The sequence below is a fragment of the Marmota flaviventris genome, chromosome 4 (genome assembly GCF_047511675.1).
Source record: "Marmota flaviventris isolate mMarFla1 chromosome 4, mMarFla1.hap1, whole genome shotgun sequence".
Taxonomy (NCBI): domain Eukaryota; kingdom Metazoa; phylum Chordata; class Mammalia; order Rodentia; family Sciuridae; genus Marmota; species Marmota flaviventris.
In genome coordinates this window covers 139,737,653-139,755,655 of record NC_092501.1, presented here as the reverse complement: position 1 = coordinate 139,755,655, position 18,003 = coordinate 139,737,653, and the positions used below count along the sequence as shown (strand labels likewise).

Here is an 18,003-nt window from a genome sequence, read left to right as displayed (position 1 = left end):
AACACTTACTAAAGGTAGACCTTAGTAATCCTAGTTTCATAGTAAAACAAAAGTATAAAGCAAGAAATGATTCTGCTTTTGTCTCAGTTGCCACTTGTTCTAGAATTTGAATTCATTGATTTACTAAGTCCATCAGTTGGCTGGCAGATCTTTACAAGTAGTCTAGCAGGTGCTATCCTAGATGCTGGGAAAATGTGATGAATAAGACAATAATACTACCTGCTCTCTCTATTTTTTTAAAATATTTTTTAGTTGTCAATGGACCTTTATTTATTTATTTTATGTATTTATATGTGGTCCCGAGAATTGAACCCAGTGCCTCACACATGCTAGGCAAGTGCTCTACCACTGAGCCACAACCCCAGCCCTAGTTGCTCTCTTAAACCTTGCACTTTAGTGAAGGAGACAGATAATAAGTAAGTAAATAAATGCATAAGAACAAAAGCCTCAGCGATAACTGCTCCAAAGGAAATCATATAAGATATTATGATAGAGAATGAGGAATTTAGGTAGGTCAGGAAAGGGAAATTCAGCAAGGTATTTTGATTTCCAGTAAGAACCCCCAAACAGGTGTTGTTGCCATAAATAGGATAGTTGATGAATTATCTTTTATACTTAGTATATATTTGTGTGAAGCAGCTACAATGATGTTTAAAAATAGTTTGGGAGCTGGGGTTGTGGCTCAGCAGCAGAGTGCTTGCTTCGCACTCTCAAGACCCTGGGTTCCATCCTCAGCACCATATAAAAATAGATAAATAAAGGTATTGTGTCCAACCACAACTTAAAGATAGTTCTGAGGAATTTTCATATGATAATAAGGTTATTAATGACATCTTTATAAATGAAGACATTGAATAACATTAAAGATTCCATAACTGTTACCTGAATGGTTCAAAATGTAAGGCATTTGCCTTAAAATGAAGGCTATTCTCTTTGTGAATACCAAATTTAAATGGTATAGTATTAGGTAGTTTAAATATTTGTTTTCAGAATGTGATTATTCTGCTTAATATTAACTTTATTTCTATAATTTTGTGAAAAAAATCTCATTATTGGATGAAAACATCTTATTCTTATACAACCATTGAGTGAAAACATAATCTCCATAAGTTATTGGTATAACAATGTTAGAGATTATCACAAACTTCAACAGTATGTTATTTGAATAACATGTAGTGATGAAAGGGGGTGAATTATGATCCAAGTAAACTGATTCAAGTATCCTAAAGAAACGTTCAAACAAAGGAGATTACTATGATTTACAAATTAATATAACAAAGAAATAGATTCATTTAAATAGTTTTAATTGAAATGGGATTTAAAACTAGAAGTATAGCAAGATCGTTAAGATGACTAAAATTGTTTATCCATGTGTGTCAATAGGTTTTTACCTTCTTAAACACAAGAATCTCTAAGGAAACCCGTTATAAAATATAACTTCCTAAAACCCACCTTTGGAGGTTCTGGTTCACACTGTCTAGGTGCTGCCCAGGGATCTGGATATTTAGAAGCAGCCAGATGACCTGGTGACAAAAAATGGTTCTTTGATCTTGAAGTTGAAATCTTTGATACAGAAATCAGTGATATGCTAAAAATGTCTATATTCTCAAACATCAAGCACCTATTATGTCATTGTGTTAGGGGCTAAGGGAATTAAACAGACAATGAGGGAGCATTCTGAATGTCTTCAAGTAGAAACAAGCTATTAGGTCCCAATAGAGTATTTGAGCAATTTCTCTATAATATGGAATTTCTTTATGGAATTTGGACATTGTCCAGTAGGTTTTTAGAAGCCAATTATGGACTTTAAATTTTTTTAATTAAATAATCATGTTTGCATCTTAATATTATTTTTACAGAGAACAAAAGAAGGGCAAGGAAACCACTTTAGGAGGCAATTATAGCAGTCAGTGATATCACCCTGAAATGCTACAAGTCAATTACCAGTACTTAATCCACCAGCAAAACAAAGTAATAACCTTAGCCACATTGCTCTTTGGCCTCTCTGGGAGCACCAATAGTTAAGAATGAAAGAACACCAATCACAATAAGCCACAGCAAAAAAGGTGGGAGGGAAAGACAGGAAGCATGTTTGAAAGAAATTAAAATTAACAGAAGACACTTACGTGAATCATTTTAGAGATTTCGGTTAAGGTCTGCAGTGAAATTGGGATGATACGTGCCCTTCCACATCATGATTCACAATTGAGATAATGTGCATGAGAGAATTTTAAATGATGTATTATGCAATTTGAAAATTCTTCTACATATACTAAGAAAGGAAAATGTATAAGTGAGAAGACATTTCTGCTAGAACAGAAGCTCCCCAAAACAGGATGACACTTCGCTTGTTTACTGCTGGATTCCTGGTACATAACACAGGAGTATGGGCAGGCAGAGTGCTATAACCCCCTATGCATTTGCTTGTTTAACTCTCATACCTCTCCTATGAGATAGATAGGTTTGTCTTTTTCATCTCAGACAGGAAAAATCAGACACAGAGAGCTTAAGGAGCTTCGCCAAGGCTGGCCACACAGCTATTAAATTGTAGTCAGGACAGGTTCAAATCCAGGCAGTCTATGTGTAGAGTCTGCTTTTAACTACTAAGTACACTAGAGACATTTACTGATTTGGAGCAACTGGAAGAACATTCAGAATACCTGAAATTTTTTAATGAGAGAAAAGTTTAAATGCAGTATTACTAGTTTGAAGTTCTTTTAAGTAACTGAAACATTTGATGAATGATACCTGTTATATTAGACAAAAAAATAAAAGAAGAGAAGAGAAAAACACTTTTCTTGTAAATGCATGCTTCTAAAAAGCCAAGTTATTTTTTTCTGGAGATAGACAAGTAGTTATAAAGTTTACTTGGAATGGTAAGCATGCAGGAACATCTAGAAAACCTCTAAAAAGAAAAAGAATTCAAAACCACAATGGACATGGGCCTGGGGTTATGGCTCAGTGGTACAGTGCTTGCCTAGCATGCATGAGGCATGGGTTCGATCCTCAGCACCACATAAATATAAAATAAAGATATTGTGTCCACTTAAACCTAAAAAATAAATATTTTTAAAAAACACAATGGATAATGCAAGGTAATTCATACAAGACATTAAAATACATAATTTTTTTTTAAAGAGAGTGAGAGAGGGTTTTTTTTAATATTTATTTTTCAGTTTTTGGCGGACACAACATCTTTGTTTGTATGTGATGCTGAGGATCAAACCCGGGCCGCACGCATGCCAGGCGAGCGCGCTACCACTTGAGCCACATCCCAGCCCCTAAAAATACATAAAATTTTAATAATTAAACTAATATCACATTAGCACTTGAAAAGACAAATAGAACAACAATCACAAGGCTAGAAATCAACCTAAATACATATGAAAATTTAGACTTTTAGACTAATGACCATGGTAAAAGTTACTTTTAGATTACATAAACATAAGAAATTGACCTTCCCTACATCTAAAAACTACTCACTGTAGTCTTTCACATAGCATTTATTTATGCCCCATCTTTATTCAGTAATAGTTTAGAGGTAAAACTTATCTTATACTATTCCTAAACAGTTATGAGCACTCCCCAAATTATCCACTCTGAGAAGAAAATGGGTAGAACTCTGTGAGGCTAAGACTGGCACTGAAAGACTGTTTAGCAAACAGTTATTGATTTCCTGTAGAATGGCAGAAATACTAATAGATGCCAGGGATAATTAGATAATAATGTATCCCGTCAGAAAACCCACCACTTCCAGAGGTTGACATTTAAAAAGGAAATTAAAGACTACACTGGAGGTATATGAGGTCAGGGGACACTCGGGAGAAAATAATTAGTTTTGTTTTCTTTTTTAGTGGTGCTAGGGTTCCAAACCCAGGGCTTTGTGCATGCCAGGCAGGGAGGGGCTCTATCATGGGTTAACCGACCCTCCTCCTCCACAGCCCTCTTTTTAATGAGATGGGCTTCAGGACATCAGGAAGGAACGGAGAAGGCTACATGAAGGAGAGACATTCAGACTGACCATGGAAAAAGAACAGGGTTTACTTAGAAGAAAAGGATGTGGTGTAGAGGGGCACCCCTGACATGGAAATAGAAGGAGGCCTAGCAGGAGTTTGAGGAACTTGTAGTTTGAGAATAACAGGATGGGAAGCAAGAAAGGTAGGTTAGGGCCAGATATTGACTGGGCAGATGTGCCGTGCACACAAATGTTAACTCGATCCTACAGGCATTGGGAAATGCCTGATTTGTAATTAATAAATTCAGAGGATTATAATCCATATATGATAGGAAAGCACAATGGGGAAGGAATCCACTCAGGAAGACAGGAGGTTCCTGCAGCTCGGCCCCAGGTGACAAGAGCTAGAGGCTGAATTGCAGAAGTGGCCATGGAGAGGATGTCAAGTTCAAGAGTCATTTTGTGGATAAAACCCACAGAACCAGTTGAAAGGGCGGAGTGAGCCTCAGAAGTGAGGATTGAAGGTGATGTCCACTAGATGATGGGATCCCTGCCCTCCTCTCCTGCTTATTTGTCTTTGCCTGGGTGCCCACCGCTGCCACATCAAGAGGTCTGCCTGCCTCGGCTTCATTCCCCACACTCCAGACGTGGAATTTCCTGTCTCTGTGATCTCAGGCCCCTCTGTCACCACTGTGAGACGTCTGATCCCCTCCTGGAAGTTTACCTTATGTGTTTCCTGCCTTTCTCTCAAGCCTCACCAGCCACTGCTCCTCCACCCAGCTTCCCTGCACTGGTCTTAACTAGCAAATGTCTCAAGATCCTAAATATGATGCCACTCAGTCAGCTCTCTTAGCTTTCATGTGCTGTTGCCTCTGCTTAAAAAGTTCTCCTCCCACCCTTGTTTTTACTCCTTTCAACGTTTCTAGTGCCAAGCAGCGACTCGCATATCTGTCGAATGGATGATTGAGAACATGGATGGATTTAAACTTCTTCTGAGTTTTCATCTGCTCCTGGAAAACCTATCCCAACTGCTTTGTTTTCTTTCTATACCCTGTTGCCACTAGTTTTTAATACTGCCCTAGAGTTGACTAGTTATTACCTATCACCCAGCTCCCATTGTCTGGGAGCATCTAAAGAAAACAATAAACTTTTTTTTCTATATATTCCAGATTATAGCATAGTTCCTAATACTCATTAATGTCAATAAAGATTGAGGGTTAATCAGTTGGGATGGGGACAGAAGAGGGAGAGGAATAAAAGCAATAGCAGTGTTTAAAAGGACCTAATAAATGGCAAGAACAGATTTCTTCTACTGTTGCTACAAGAATCGGGTTTCCTGGGCAGGAGAGAGAAGGCAGTCTTTTTTGAGTGTGCGCTTTGGTAAAGGAGAGAATGATGTGACTTCCCCCAGAATGACTGTTCCACCATCAGGGCCATTTGGATTTTTTCTCATGGATTGTTTAGTCAATGAGCATTGAAGGACAAATACCCCATGAGTCCCAGATGATGGAGTGTGTGCCTTGCAGGGACCTTGCCATCCAACTGGGCCTGTCTTTCCCAGACATTCAGAGAATCAAGTCTAGACATCACTAATCAGCAATGTTGCATTTTGGTTTTTGTTGTAGAATAAAGACCCCAAAATGGCTCGAGTGGCCCTGGAATCTCTCTACAGATTACTGTGGGTTTACATGATTCGAATTAAATGTGAGAGCAACACGGCTACTCAGAGGTAAGAAGTTGGCTTGGATTCCTGTTGACCATGTCATAGCATTAACAATTGTATCCACATTACTCAGCCCAAGGAATGTTTTCAGAGACTGTTTTATTTTATTGCTGCCTTTCCTAACCCAGCCAGAAGCTGTTCAGAGCAGACAGTTTCTGAAAGATCTAAGTCCGAGAGTATTTTCAGGCCTCCCTTCGTCCTTGGTTTGGCAGCCATTACTGAAACTCCAGCCTCTACCAGGATGGACGAGTCCTACTTCCAGGATTGCATTCACCACTTTAACAAAGAAAACAGCCGTAATTTTCTAACTGCCCTTAGTTTTCGAAAAATAAATTTCATAGAATAATTATGCTAATGGAAAAGGATGAGGTGGTTTGTTTTTCTGAATTCTCAGATACTTAGATAAGATGAAACATCTGCCCTTTTCCCTTAAAGAACTGGAGCTCAGCCAATCTTGCTTGTTTTCTCTTTTCCCCCCTTATTTTCCAGCCGACTTATAACCATCATCACAACACTTTTCCCCAAAGGGTCCCGCGGTGTGGTGCCAAGAGATATGCCTCTGAACATCTTTGTGAAAATCATCCAGTTCATTGCCCAGGTAATGGAGACGTTTCTGGCAGTGAGAATCTTCTAATTGCTTTTAAGTAGCCAGGCTCTTTCTTACGAAGTACTGAAAGATGCAAAGTCTCCAATATCCTACGTGTTCCGACTTTTCTGAAGGTTTTAAGTGTTTTCACACATACGGTATTCTTTCACTTCAAAACAAATTGTGACATCAGTATATGACGTATTTTCAGCATCTGGCAAATAAAGAAATTGAGAGACCAAGTCTAAATGACTAATCTGAGGTCATAAAGTCTGTTAGTAAAAATGTCTCTTGACTTCTCTGTCCTTGTTTTTTCTCTGCTCTGCATTCTAAAAGAAGCAAAGAATCCAATGTTTGGAGGAAGTATTTTTAAGACAATTGAAATTTGAGGAGTAAGTTAATAATGTTCTAACTTTCGTCTGTGAAAAAAGAATATTAACATTTGTCAAGGAAATTTATTCATTGCCAAAAACCATTCTTGCACTTTACATATGTTACTTTACTTTAAAACTAGGTCCAGTCGTATTAAACACAATTTTTAGTATGTAATTTACTATTAACTATTTAGAACTAAGATTTTGACTCTTTTCTTGTTATTGTTGTTGTTATTTGTTTGTTTCTTTGTTTTGTTTGTATTGGGATGGAACCAAGGGCTTCACACATGCTTAGTTCATACTCTTCCGTTTAACTATATCCTCAAACCCAACTTTTACTCTATAAAACACTTTATGAGTTGATGGTCTTACAACTTTGACCTCCTCGTGATTTACAGAGGAATACAAAAAGACTTATTCCAATCCCTTGAGCCAGCCCTTTTAATCTCAAACAAGTCAGAGAACACCTTTTTTCTCAGTTTCTGTATCTCTAAAATGGGAATGAAAATGCTTGCCCAGTATGTCTCAGAATTACGTAGGTCAAAGGAAGCCATAGACAATAAAATAATGTAACTTTTCTACATATATTTATGAGGTGTTTGACAATGTGCTTTGATTATTCAGGAATATATTGTATAAAATGAACATGTCATATCTTAGTAGCCACTAGCTCAAATTACTAGAATCTCACTGACATGGTTTTATTTAAATAATCTTAATATGTCTTGTTAATTATTCTTCTTACTTGTAGAATTATTTGCTATATTATGAACCAAAAGATATTAGAGAATAGAGGAAAATGGTCATCTTGCAGCCAGATCATAAAAATACAAGAAGTTACCAGCAGTTGTAGTATGAGTAGGAATAATTTAACCTGTTTCTAAGTTCAGACACTAAGTGTTTTGATTTTTCTTCTGTGTCATCAGTCATTTTGTGCTTTCAGAGCTAATTCCATCTCTTATATAATGAAGGTGTCCTTGCACAGCAAGCAAAAGTAGAAGCAGCTCTGCCAGCAGCTCAGATGGGCATGATCTTCCCCCAGGGATTCTCTGTGATCCATAAAACTAAGCAGTACCCCTTTTTTCTAGTAGCCACCTGTTTGATACATATGATGAAAATAACCATTTCATGTTAAATGTGCACTTCAACATTTTTATATTGTTTTGTGTGGTTTTTTTTTTTTTTTTTTTTTTGTTCTCTCCAGGAACGTTTAGATTTTGCAATGAAAGAAATCATTTTTGATTTTCTTTGTGTGGGAAAACCAGCTAAAGCTTTCAGTCTCAATCCAGAGGTATGAATGATCCTTTTATGTACTTCTAACAGAGCATGCATTCACAGAGTCATACCTTTGCTTTGCAACATTGGGGAACAGGATGAGGGATGATTTCTCTCAAGTCTTATATTTGTTTCTCTGCATGTCCAGATTCAAATAATAGGGATTCAGAAGTAAAATTTTGCATGAATAGATTTAGAATGATGAAAGGTTTTTGTGCTACCTTTCATTATACAAGTATTCTATACTTGTATAATAAAGTATGTGTTTCCCAAAAAAATTTGCTAACAAATCAGGATATTTTATTTAGAAAAGTAAATGCTTTTACTTAGAACTATGTTGATGCAGATTAACAAATTTAGTATTTGGAAGTAATAAAACAGAGAAGAACAAATACGTGTAATGAAATGTCATAAAACCTAGTGAAATTAAATAATATGTGAACATATTTTCTGTGTCAGCACCCCTGCTCAAGGGTGAGGCAGATTGTGGAAATGAGTCCAAAGTGGATGGACTTGGATCCAGAATGGGTACAATGTGGAGTCAGGGCTATGCAAATGAATAGCACACTTACACTTTCAAAAACACCATCAGAAATATGGCAAGCTGCCTCTGCAAAGTCCTTTTCCTATAAGATTATAGAAGGAATACTGGACCAGAAGCCAGCACAGCTAGATTTGACACTTGCCACCAGCACTGACATTTACTTCTCTGAAATGGACAAAATGCTTTTCTATCACACTTCATAAAACAGTGATACAAGGAAGAATGCATCACAAACTACAAAGGAAGAAAGGGGGAAATGGGAAAGAAAGAAGAAAATTGTATATCATACATTTTTTTATGGATAAAATGCCTTTATTTTATTTGTTTATCTTTATGTGGTGCTGAGGCTCGAACCCAGTGGTTCACGCATGCTAGGCAAGTGCCCTACCACTGAGCTACAGCCCCAGCCCTATCATACATTTTTTAAAAGATCATTTATATCATCACTGCAATATGGTTCAGCTCCTTTATTCTATCAGTGGGAAAAGATGCCCAGAGGATCAACATAGGCCGCTTTTTAGGAGCAGAGGAATCACAGAATCTCCATGCTCCTTCCCACCACACCTTGCATTCTATTCCTGATACTAAAATTGCACATGCCTAACAACAACGGGAAGTCCAAAAATGGGAACTTCTGTCTGGTGGCTAATGAACTGGCATGCTACCAGAATGCCTGCAGCCAAGGTCTGCAGGCCCCGGGTGAGGGGCCAAAGCCATGGCCTTTTGGCTGAATGGAGGTCCAGGGCTAGGGTAGAGTCTTTGCTTGCTGCAGACTTTCTCAACATATTATTTTCTTAGTATTCATATCTCTACTGTTTTAACAATCAGTTCTCAGAATTACTGGGTTACTTGTCTTAAAAGAACATGACATACTCCCAGCTACTTGAGAGGCTGAGGTGGTTGGTCACGTGAGCTCATAAGTTCAAGACCAACCTGAGTAATATGGTGAGACCATGTCTCAAAAGGAAAAAAGAAAAAAAAAAAAAAGAAAGAAATGTTAAAAGCTACTAATATCTATAAAACTTATACTTGATTTTTTTCTCGAACATCTCGTTCGGTTATTTAATCTCTCTGTATGATGAATACTTGAAATTTTAGTTTTAAAGTAAAATACCAATAAGAGAAAATATTGGGATATTGTCTTCCACATCTTTTGATCTTACAGGATTATGGAACAGTTTATTTGTTAGTAGTTGGTGGTTATAAGGCCAAAGGCACAGTCATGAGCCTCCTCAAAAGCAGACATAGGATTAGAATAATCTATGAAGCAGATGTCATTCATTTGATGAAATATGTTATAGGGCAGTTTCTCCAGAAACATATCCTGATTAGGTCTTAAGTAATATATTGGAAATAGCTTGTGGAACAAAGCCCAGATATCTAAAGAGTTGTCATACCACAAAGCACATCCCACCACTCAGCAGTTAGATCAGGTAAATGTCTTGCTGTAGTATGTCCCCTTATCCTCGTGAGAACTTGTTTATCTATGAGAAGAGCAGCTGGGTCATCAATTTCTCTAACTATTGCCTTAATCTAAAATAACATGGGACTGGAGGTCCTACCTAGTGTTAGAGGCAAGAAATAAAAGGCAGATAAATTGGAGATGAAGATAGAATGTTGTCTTCTTTCACAGGCAACTTGACTATCTATGTAGAAAATCCCCAAGAACCTACAGAACCCCTGCTAGAATTACTAATTGATTTTAGGAAGTTTTCAAGATACAAGATAAATGAACCAATGGATTTGTGTTTTATAGTAGTGAACAATTGGAAATTGAACAGTTTGCAATAATGCAAATTATTTATGCAAATAAATGCAAAAAAATACTTAGCAGTAAAACTGACAAAATACATAAAAAACTACAAAATGTTGAGAGAAATCAAAGATGAACTGATTAAGTGAAGAGAGATATTAATTGTAATAGACTTAAAGACTTGGTGTTGTCAAGAGTTCACCTATGCCCAAATTGATCTATGTAAACTATAATGCCAATAATAATTCCAATTAAAATCCCTGTAGCTTTTTATGAACAAGTTGATTTTAAATTTTATATAGAAAAGCAACTAGAATAACTAACATAATTTTGAAGAAATGGAATAAAGTTGGAGCACTAGTAAGCATGATCTGATCTTAGAATTTTTATAGGTTATACAGCAGTCACTTCCCCACGTGATATTGGCAGAAGGATGACTATAAAGACCCAATGATCAGAATAGAAAAGCCAGAAATAGACCCATATATAAATGGCCAGTTTATTTTCATTGACAGATCTAAGTTACTTCAATGGATAAAGGATAGTCTTTCCAATAAATTGGACAATTGGAAATCCACCTGCAAAATAATGAACTTCAACCCATAAATAAGTCTATAAACAAAAATGAACTCAAAATGGATCATAAATTTAAAGGTAAAATCCAACACAATAAATATTCCAGAAAAAAAAAGATTTTAAGATAAAAATCTTTGTCACCTTCAGTTGTGCAAAAGTTCCTGAGACGTGAAACTCATAAATTATGCAAGAAAATGTTAGTAAATTGAACATTGCCAAAAATGTTTAAAAGATCTACCCTTTAAAAAAAAAAAAAACACTTAATGAAGTGGAGAGTCACAGATTGGAAGAAAACATTTGCAAAATTCATATCTGACAAAGGACATTTTCCAGACTACATAAAGAATTCTTATAATTCAATGGGAATAAACAACCCAATTTTTTAAATGCACAAAATAAAAAGGCTCTTCATCAAAGAAGAAATACAAATGGCTTATGGAAAGATGTTCAGTGTCCTCTATCATTAAACAAATGTAAAACTAAACACCACAATCAGATGTGCTGGGAAGGGTGCAGAACAACTGAGTCTTACACTCTGTAGTGAGAATGCACTGCAGAGAGCAGGTGTCTTGCCAGGTCATCTTTCAGAACCAATATTTTGCCTTACCTAAGCCTAAGACAGGTTACAGTCTGGCCCAGGATGGCCTTTCTTCTTATACACCCCCTTGTTTTAGTAATAGGTTCCATAGCATTGCTAAGTTCTTAAAATTTGTTCTCAAACTAGCTGGCCTTCGTGAATCAAAAATCAATTTGATTTTTGATTCAGAATAGGTGATATTCATTTTGTGGTTCACATTTGGAACTCTGAATGCTTCACTCCATCTTTGTGAATTAACATGTGTGGTATCTCTCTCCTTCTAGAAAGCATAGGGCTTTTTGTTCACCTCAGTTTACCTCAGTTGCAGCAGCCCCACAGGATGACCATCTATCCCTCTGTGGTACACTCCGCCTCCCTTGAACAAAATGGTTTGTAACCATCTCAAACATGCCCTCCAAGTTTAATGAAAACCTTCCCATTTTTTTTCTTATAATGTAGCAACAGCCATGGAAACAATATTTTCATAGGTGTGGCCTATGTTCTTGTGCCTTTTAATCTCTGACCTAGATTGAAAACCAAGCAGACTTTCTCTGAAAGACAGATGTTGTAATTCACTGCAGAACCTGGGCCTTTCTTTTTTCTCATGGATGCATTATTCCTCATAGAGAATGAACATTGGTTTACGGGCATTCTTGGTAATAGCTGACAGCCTGCAGCAGAAAGATGGTGAGCCTCCCATGCCAGTTACAGGAGCCGTACTCCCCTCTGGAAACACATTGAGAGTCAAGAAAACATACTTGAGTAAAACGCTAACTGAAGAGGAAGCCAAAATGATAGGTAGGTGTCAAGCGTGTTAGAATGGGGGTGAAGCATTTAAAATCACTCACTATTAGATACTTACCTTTAATGAGGAGCACTTTAAAAAAAAAACTTTGTAAAAGTAACAGATGAGACATTCCAGTGTTAATTGTGTTGATGAATTCATGCTGCTTTTTATTTTACTGCCCTTTAAACTTTTTAGAACTTTCTGGTAAATATTTTGCCCTTCACATATTGAGTTTTATGTGAATCTTTTCAAACCTCTAATATTGATTATCTACAGTAAATTTGATTATATACAGTAAATTTCTAAGAAATCTGTGTGCTTCGGTCGGTAAATAATCTTCTTTATAATTCATTCATTCATTTTCAGACTACATTTTTTTTATTTTTTAGTAACGTTGTCTAATTTGTATTTTAAACATACCATGTTCTACAAAAAGCCATGTTATATTGTAAATCTAATCTATATGAGCTTAGTTTCTTTTAAATTTAGCTATTTTAATCCAAAGAGATGAATATTCACACTTGTTTACTTCTTATTAAATACCCAAATTTAGAAACTACTACAAACTTTTTAAAGGTAGTTCCTGGATTCCAAAGATATAATGGAAATAAGTACAGCAGTTTTGTTGCTTTACACTATTTTAATTATGTAATGCTTAAATAAGTTCAAAAGACTTAATGCATGAGAAATAGTAATTATTTCATTAAAGTACAGTTATTTGCTTTTCATTGTTATATGTGTATTGTGAATAAATGTAAAATGTAATATATGTAACATATATATTATATGTACATATATGTAACTATATGTAATATGTACATATTTGTTTTCCACTGTAGGACATTGACACACTGTTTAGTGAGAGGAATAACAAAATGACTAAAATATGTTTTCTTTCACTTCAAAATTTATAACATAACGTCTCATTTTATTTTGCTACAAATAGAATTAATACATATATTTCAGAGAACAATCTGAAGTTAGTAAAATCTTAACCCAAAATAAGAATTGGCCTTTATTAATGTAATCATTAGTGATGATGGATTTTCTTATGCTAACCAGAAACTTAAAAATTCAAAATGTGAGCCAGGCACAGTGCTGCACACCTATAATCCCAGTGGCTCAGGAGGCTGAGGCAGGAAGATTGCGAGTACAAAGCCAGCATCAGCAACTTAGTGAGGACGTAAGCAGCTTAGCAAGGGCCGTAGCAATTTAGCAAGACCCTATCTCAAAATTTAAAAAGAATTTTTTTTAAAAAGGGGTGGGTGTAGGATGAGGATGTGGCTCAGTGGTTAAGTGCCCTGGGTTCAATCCTTGGTTTAAAAAAAAAAATCAAAATGTGTATTTCCTTGTTTGTTTAACTCTGCTGGAAAATACTTCCTATTGAAGTATTATAGTTATTATTTTTAATTTGTTATATATGACAGTAGAATGCATTATAATTCATATTACACATATAGAGCACAATTTTTCATATCTCTGGTTGTACACAAAGTAGAATCATACCATTCATGTCTTCATATATGTACTTAGGGTAATGATGTCCATCTCATTTCACAGTCTTTCCTACCACTTACAATTATTATTAATTTAATGTAAATGATTATTTGGTGAACACCTGCTAAGTGTAGGGCATTATGTTAAGAACCACGCAGAGGGAAATTGAATCAGACGCAGACTCTCTGCTCAAAGAAATCATTGGCTTATAGGGTCTTCAGTTAAAAAAAAAAAATGTTATAGAAGATGAACTAAAGCTGTTCTTTGATAGCTTTAGTCAAGGTTGTAACTATAATACATGTTTTTCAGGCATGTCCTTGTATTACTCTCAAGTACGAAAAGCTGTAGACAACATTTTAAGGCACCTTGATAAAGAAGTAGGACGGTGTATGATGCTAACCAATGTCCAGATGTTAAACAAAGAACCCGAAGACATGATCACGTGAGTACAGTGAGGCTGTTATCCATGAGGAATTGATCAACCAGGCGTGGTGGCGCACACCAGTGATCCTAGTGACTCGGGAGGCTGACACAGAGGATCACAAGTTCAAGACCAACCTAGGCAACTTAGGGAGACCCTATTTTGAAACAAAACAGTAAAAAGTGCTGGGATGTAGCTCAATGGTAGAGCACTTGCCTAGTATGCCCGAAGCCCTGGGATCCATCCCCATCACTACAGAAGAGAAAAAGGAAAAAAAAAAAAAAGCAATTAATGAAGCAAAAGATAGAGGTAGATATTCTTTCTTTCTCTTTTTCCTTTTTACTCTTTCTTTTTTTATTTGTTCTTTTTTTAAAAAAAAAAAATTCTCACTTCCTAGAATCAGGGATGTACGAAGTGCTAAGGGTAGTTTAAATAATTAAATAAATACAAATACTTTGACATTGCCCAGCATACAGAAGGCCTAGCGTTCAATTCCCAGTCCCACCCCCAAATCTTTTTTCTGATATTCAGCTGACCATAAAATGAAGTCAAACCTGCAGTCAGTTGATCTCTTTGGGTTATATTTTGAGTACCATTAAGCCAGCAAGTTAGAATATGGGACACCCAAACCATTTATTGGTCCACATTTTTCAGAAGTGACATTTTGTTCCCACGCTCTACCATAGCACCTGTGATTCAATGACATCCCAATTTACACATATCCCACTTTATAAATCTCAAATTAATTTGTTTCCAATGGAAATTCCTACTTAATAGTTTCAGTGAAACTGTGCCATAGATTTTAAGAAAGCATTTATAGTACCAAATGTAGAACTCAAATGTTCTTTGCCAAAATCGAGAGCTGCGTTTGTGATTGAGCTCGGCGGAGGAAACCTGTACAACTCATATTTGCTATTTTTCACTAATTTCAATAAGAATTAAGATTTGATTCTAATTCTACATTTTTTAAAAAATTGAGATTTTATTTGGCAGCTGTGGCGTAAATTCCTAAAAACATAACTAGGAAGATTTCCTCTATTTCCCAGCATAACCAGCCTCAAATATCAGAATTAATCTGAAATTGTTACCTTTATAGAGAAGTTCATATTGTATGAATTTGATCACATTGATAGTAAATGCTCATGATTAAAACAGTTGAAGTACAGAATTATTTTAAATATATATTTAGTAGCATTTAAAATGAAAAGCCTCCTCCTAGGCATCCCACTTGAAATCAAATCTGTGACCATCCCTTAGCTTCATGTGATTCCTTCCAGAACTCTCCCTGTATAAATGTACTATATGGAAATACCAATGCGCTTCAACTTATGGTGGGGTCACATCCCAATGAGTTTATTCTAAGTTGAAAATGTTATACGTTGAACATGCATGTACTACCCCTACCCTACCCAGCAGCCTGTCTCAGCAGCACTGTGCCCTGGAGAGTATCAGTTGTTCTCCTTATGATCTCAGGGCCGGCTGGGAGCTGCCCAGCATTGCAAGAGAGAATCACTTGTCACTAGCCCTGGAAAATATCCAAATTCTAAGTTCCAAGCAGTTTCTACTGAATGTAACTCACTTTCACACTGTGGTAAAGTCAAAAATTACTAAACTGGGGACAATCTGTACTTTTTTCTTTCTTTTTATTTTTTTGGTAAAAACAAAAATATACAATGCATATTATCCTATAGCTTGCCAAACATTTGATTAAACCACATGGAGGCCATATCACTGTAGACTTTTCTATCAAAATAATAACAAAATTGAGATTGAACAAGACTGATAACATTAAAAATACTTCTTTAGCTTTTTAGTTCTTGCCTCATAAGTTAACAGATTATGAATAAGACTTTAACCTCATTATTCCATATTCCTTGAATATTTTAAAGATATTTTTATATATCCTGTAGAAAACATAAGAAATACTTTCAAAATTTCTTCCATATAGTTGTTTCCTATTTAAAATATTAAAGAATTAAAGAGCTTTAAAGGAAAATCATAGTTATATTCAGGAAACATCAGACGGTAGATTCAAGTCCAAAACAATATATTCAAACATGTATAGGCTTAAATATAAATACAAATATTCTACTTAAGTTTTAATTAATGCTTCACATTTTTTTCTAGATTCTTCTTTTTCCTATTCATCCATTTTAAGATTCCCCCAAATAAGACTAGGAATAGTTTTCATGTTAGACTATAAAGTAGATCCCAGAGTGGAAAATCACTCATTGCTTCATTTCTTAAAAAGAACAAGGAGAAATGTTAGAGAATCATATAAGCATTTAGGGGAAGAGGGTGGAGACCACACAGCACTAATGGGAACAGTCATCTGAACTGGCATTTGAGGTTGTCCACCATGTTCCCAGGCCCTGGTTTAAGGTTTGAACTTGAACGTTGAGTATTTTGTGTTACTCAATCTCCATTCTTCATTTCTTTTGTGGCTAATAAAAGTAAGAAAGACAATAACAAATGTTAAAAAATAGTAATTTTAACATCTGTTAATAAATATTCTTAATTGTGTTATTTTGGAAGTTCACAAGGCTTCCCATAAAAACCCCAGAGACAGCAATAGCTACAATAGTAAGAGGAAATCATGCACCAATTAATTCCTAATCTAGGCTGGATTTATCAGCTTGGAAGTCTGGAAGGGCTCGCCTTACACTTCAGGCCAGGCAGGGTCATCTCTTTTCTAGCAGATATGAATATAATCCCAGCTGTGTACAACATCTGGTGAGCAAGCTAGAAGAACTGTTTAAACTGTTGAAACCACTCACAGCTATTGTGGGTGTCATCCAAAGACAACTCTCTCCTTCAGCTGATTAGAAACCACAGTGCACCAGCTTCCTCTCTGGAACCCTCATTTATCTGATGCCAGAGGTTCAAAGGAAAAAAGAGACAAAAATATCTTCTACAAAAGCAGAATATTTTAGAAGTCAGAGTATATATCTTGCTTTTCATATGAATAGTTTTGCATTTATCCTTCACTTACAAAAACATTCTAAAAAGTAAGGTCACAGCCCAGGATTGCTATTAGATGATGATCAGATTTGGGAATCCTCCTTGCAAACTCTTGGTGCACTTCTATTCTATTCTGGCCACCATTACTGTTCCCAGAAGTGATTACTTCTGTGTCACTTTGCATTTCCATTATTGTGTCTGTGTCCTATTACTGCTTTAACTTTGTAACCAATTTTATATTTATTCTCAGAAAACTAAATCATCAGAATATAGATATGCTGTTATATATTCTCACTTAGGTTATTTGAAATATTTGACGGATAATTTAATTTCTTATAAAAGTTATCGATTAAGTGGTTAAGAATCAAATAGTTACCTATTAAAATATCTAAAACTTGAAATAACATATTACAAAATTCAATTGTTCCTCTGCATCTGTGGGGAATTTTTTCCAGGATTTCCCAATTGTTTCCCAATTGTTTGGTATATCCAAAATCCTGGAAATATATGCATTTTCAGAGATATGCATTAAGTCCCTTGTATAAAATGGCATAATATTTGCATCTAACATCACCTATGCATTTCCTCCCATATTAAGCCTTCTGTAGGTTACTTATAACACTTAAAACTATGCAAATGCTATGGAAATAGTTGTAATACTGTTTTGTTTAAGGAATAATGACAGGGGTGGGGGAGGCTATATATGTTCAATACAGGCACATTTTTCCTTAAATATTTTCAATCCATGGTTGGTTGAATCCATGGGGGTGGATCCCATAGGTATTGGGTGCTGAATGTATACATTTTTGCTTTCTGTGTGCTTACAACACAGAAGACCTTATTATCCTTAAACACTAATATCTTCATGAGAGTAACTAAAAAGAGGGGTCTCTATTCTATATACAGGATTTTACCTGTTGTCATGAAAGACTTAGTTTGGAAACAATTTTTTTTTAAATGGGGCTAGGTGGTCT

General features: G+C 35.7%; 1 protein-coding gene across 8 annotated transcripts in view; it reads left to right on the top strand.

Annotated features, from left to right (window-relative positions):
• The window catches only part of Fry (FRY microtubule binding protein), a 402,948-nt gene that overhangs the window by 265,859 nt on the left and 119,086 nt on the right, over positions 1-18,003 (top strand). For 7 of the 8 annotated variants that reach the window (XM_071611568.1, XM_071611564.1, XM_071611567.1 and 4 more), the window contains 5 exons: positions 5,581-5,684; positions 6,168-6,276; positions 7,843-7,929; positions 11,990-12,161; positions 13,957-14,089. In XM_071611568.1, coding sequence (XP_071467669.1) covers positions 5,581-5,684; positions 6,168-6,276; positions 7,843-7,929; positions 11,990-12,161; positions 13,957-14,089 — 605 coding nt within the window. The remainder of the gene's footprint in view (positions 1-5,580; positions 5,685-6,167; positions 6,277-7,842; positions 7,930-11,989; positions 12,162-13,956; positions 14,090-18,003) is intronic. The other variant, XM_071611569.1, reaches the window with a different exon arrangement.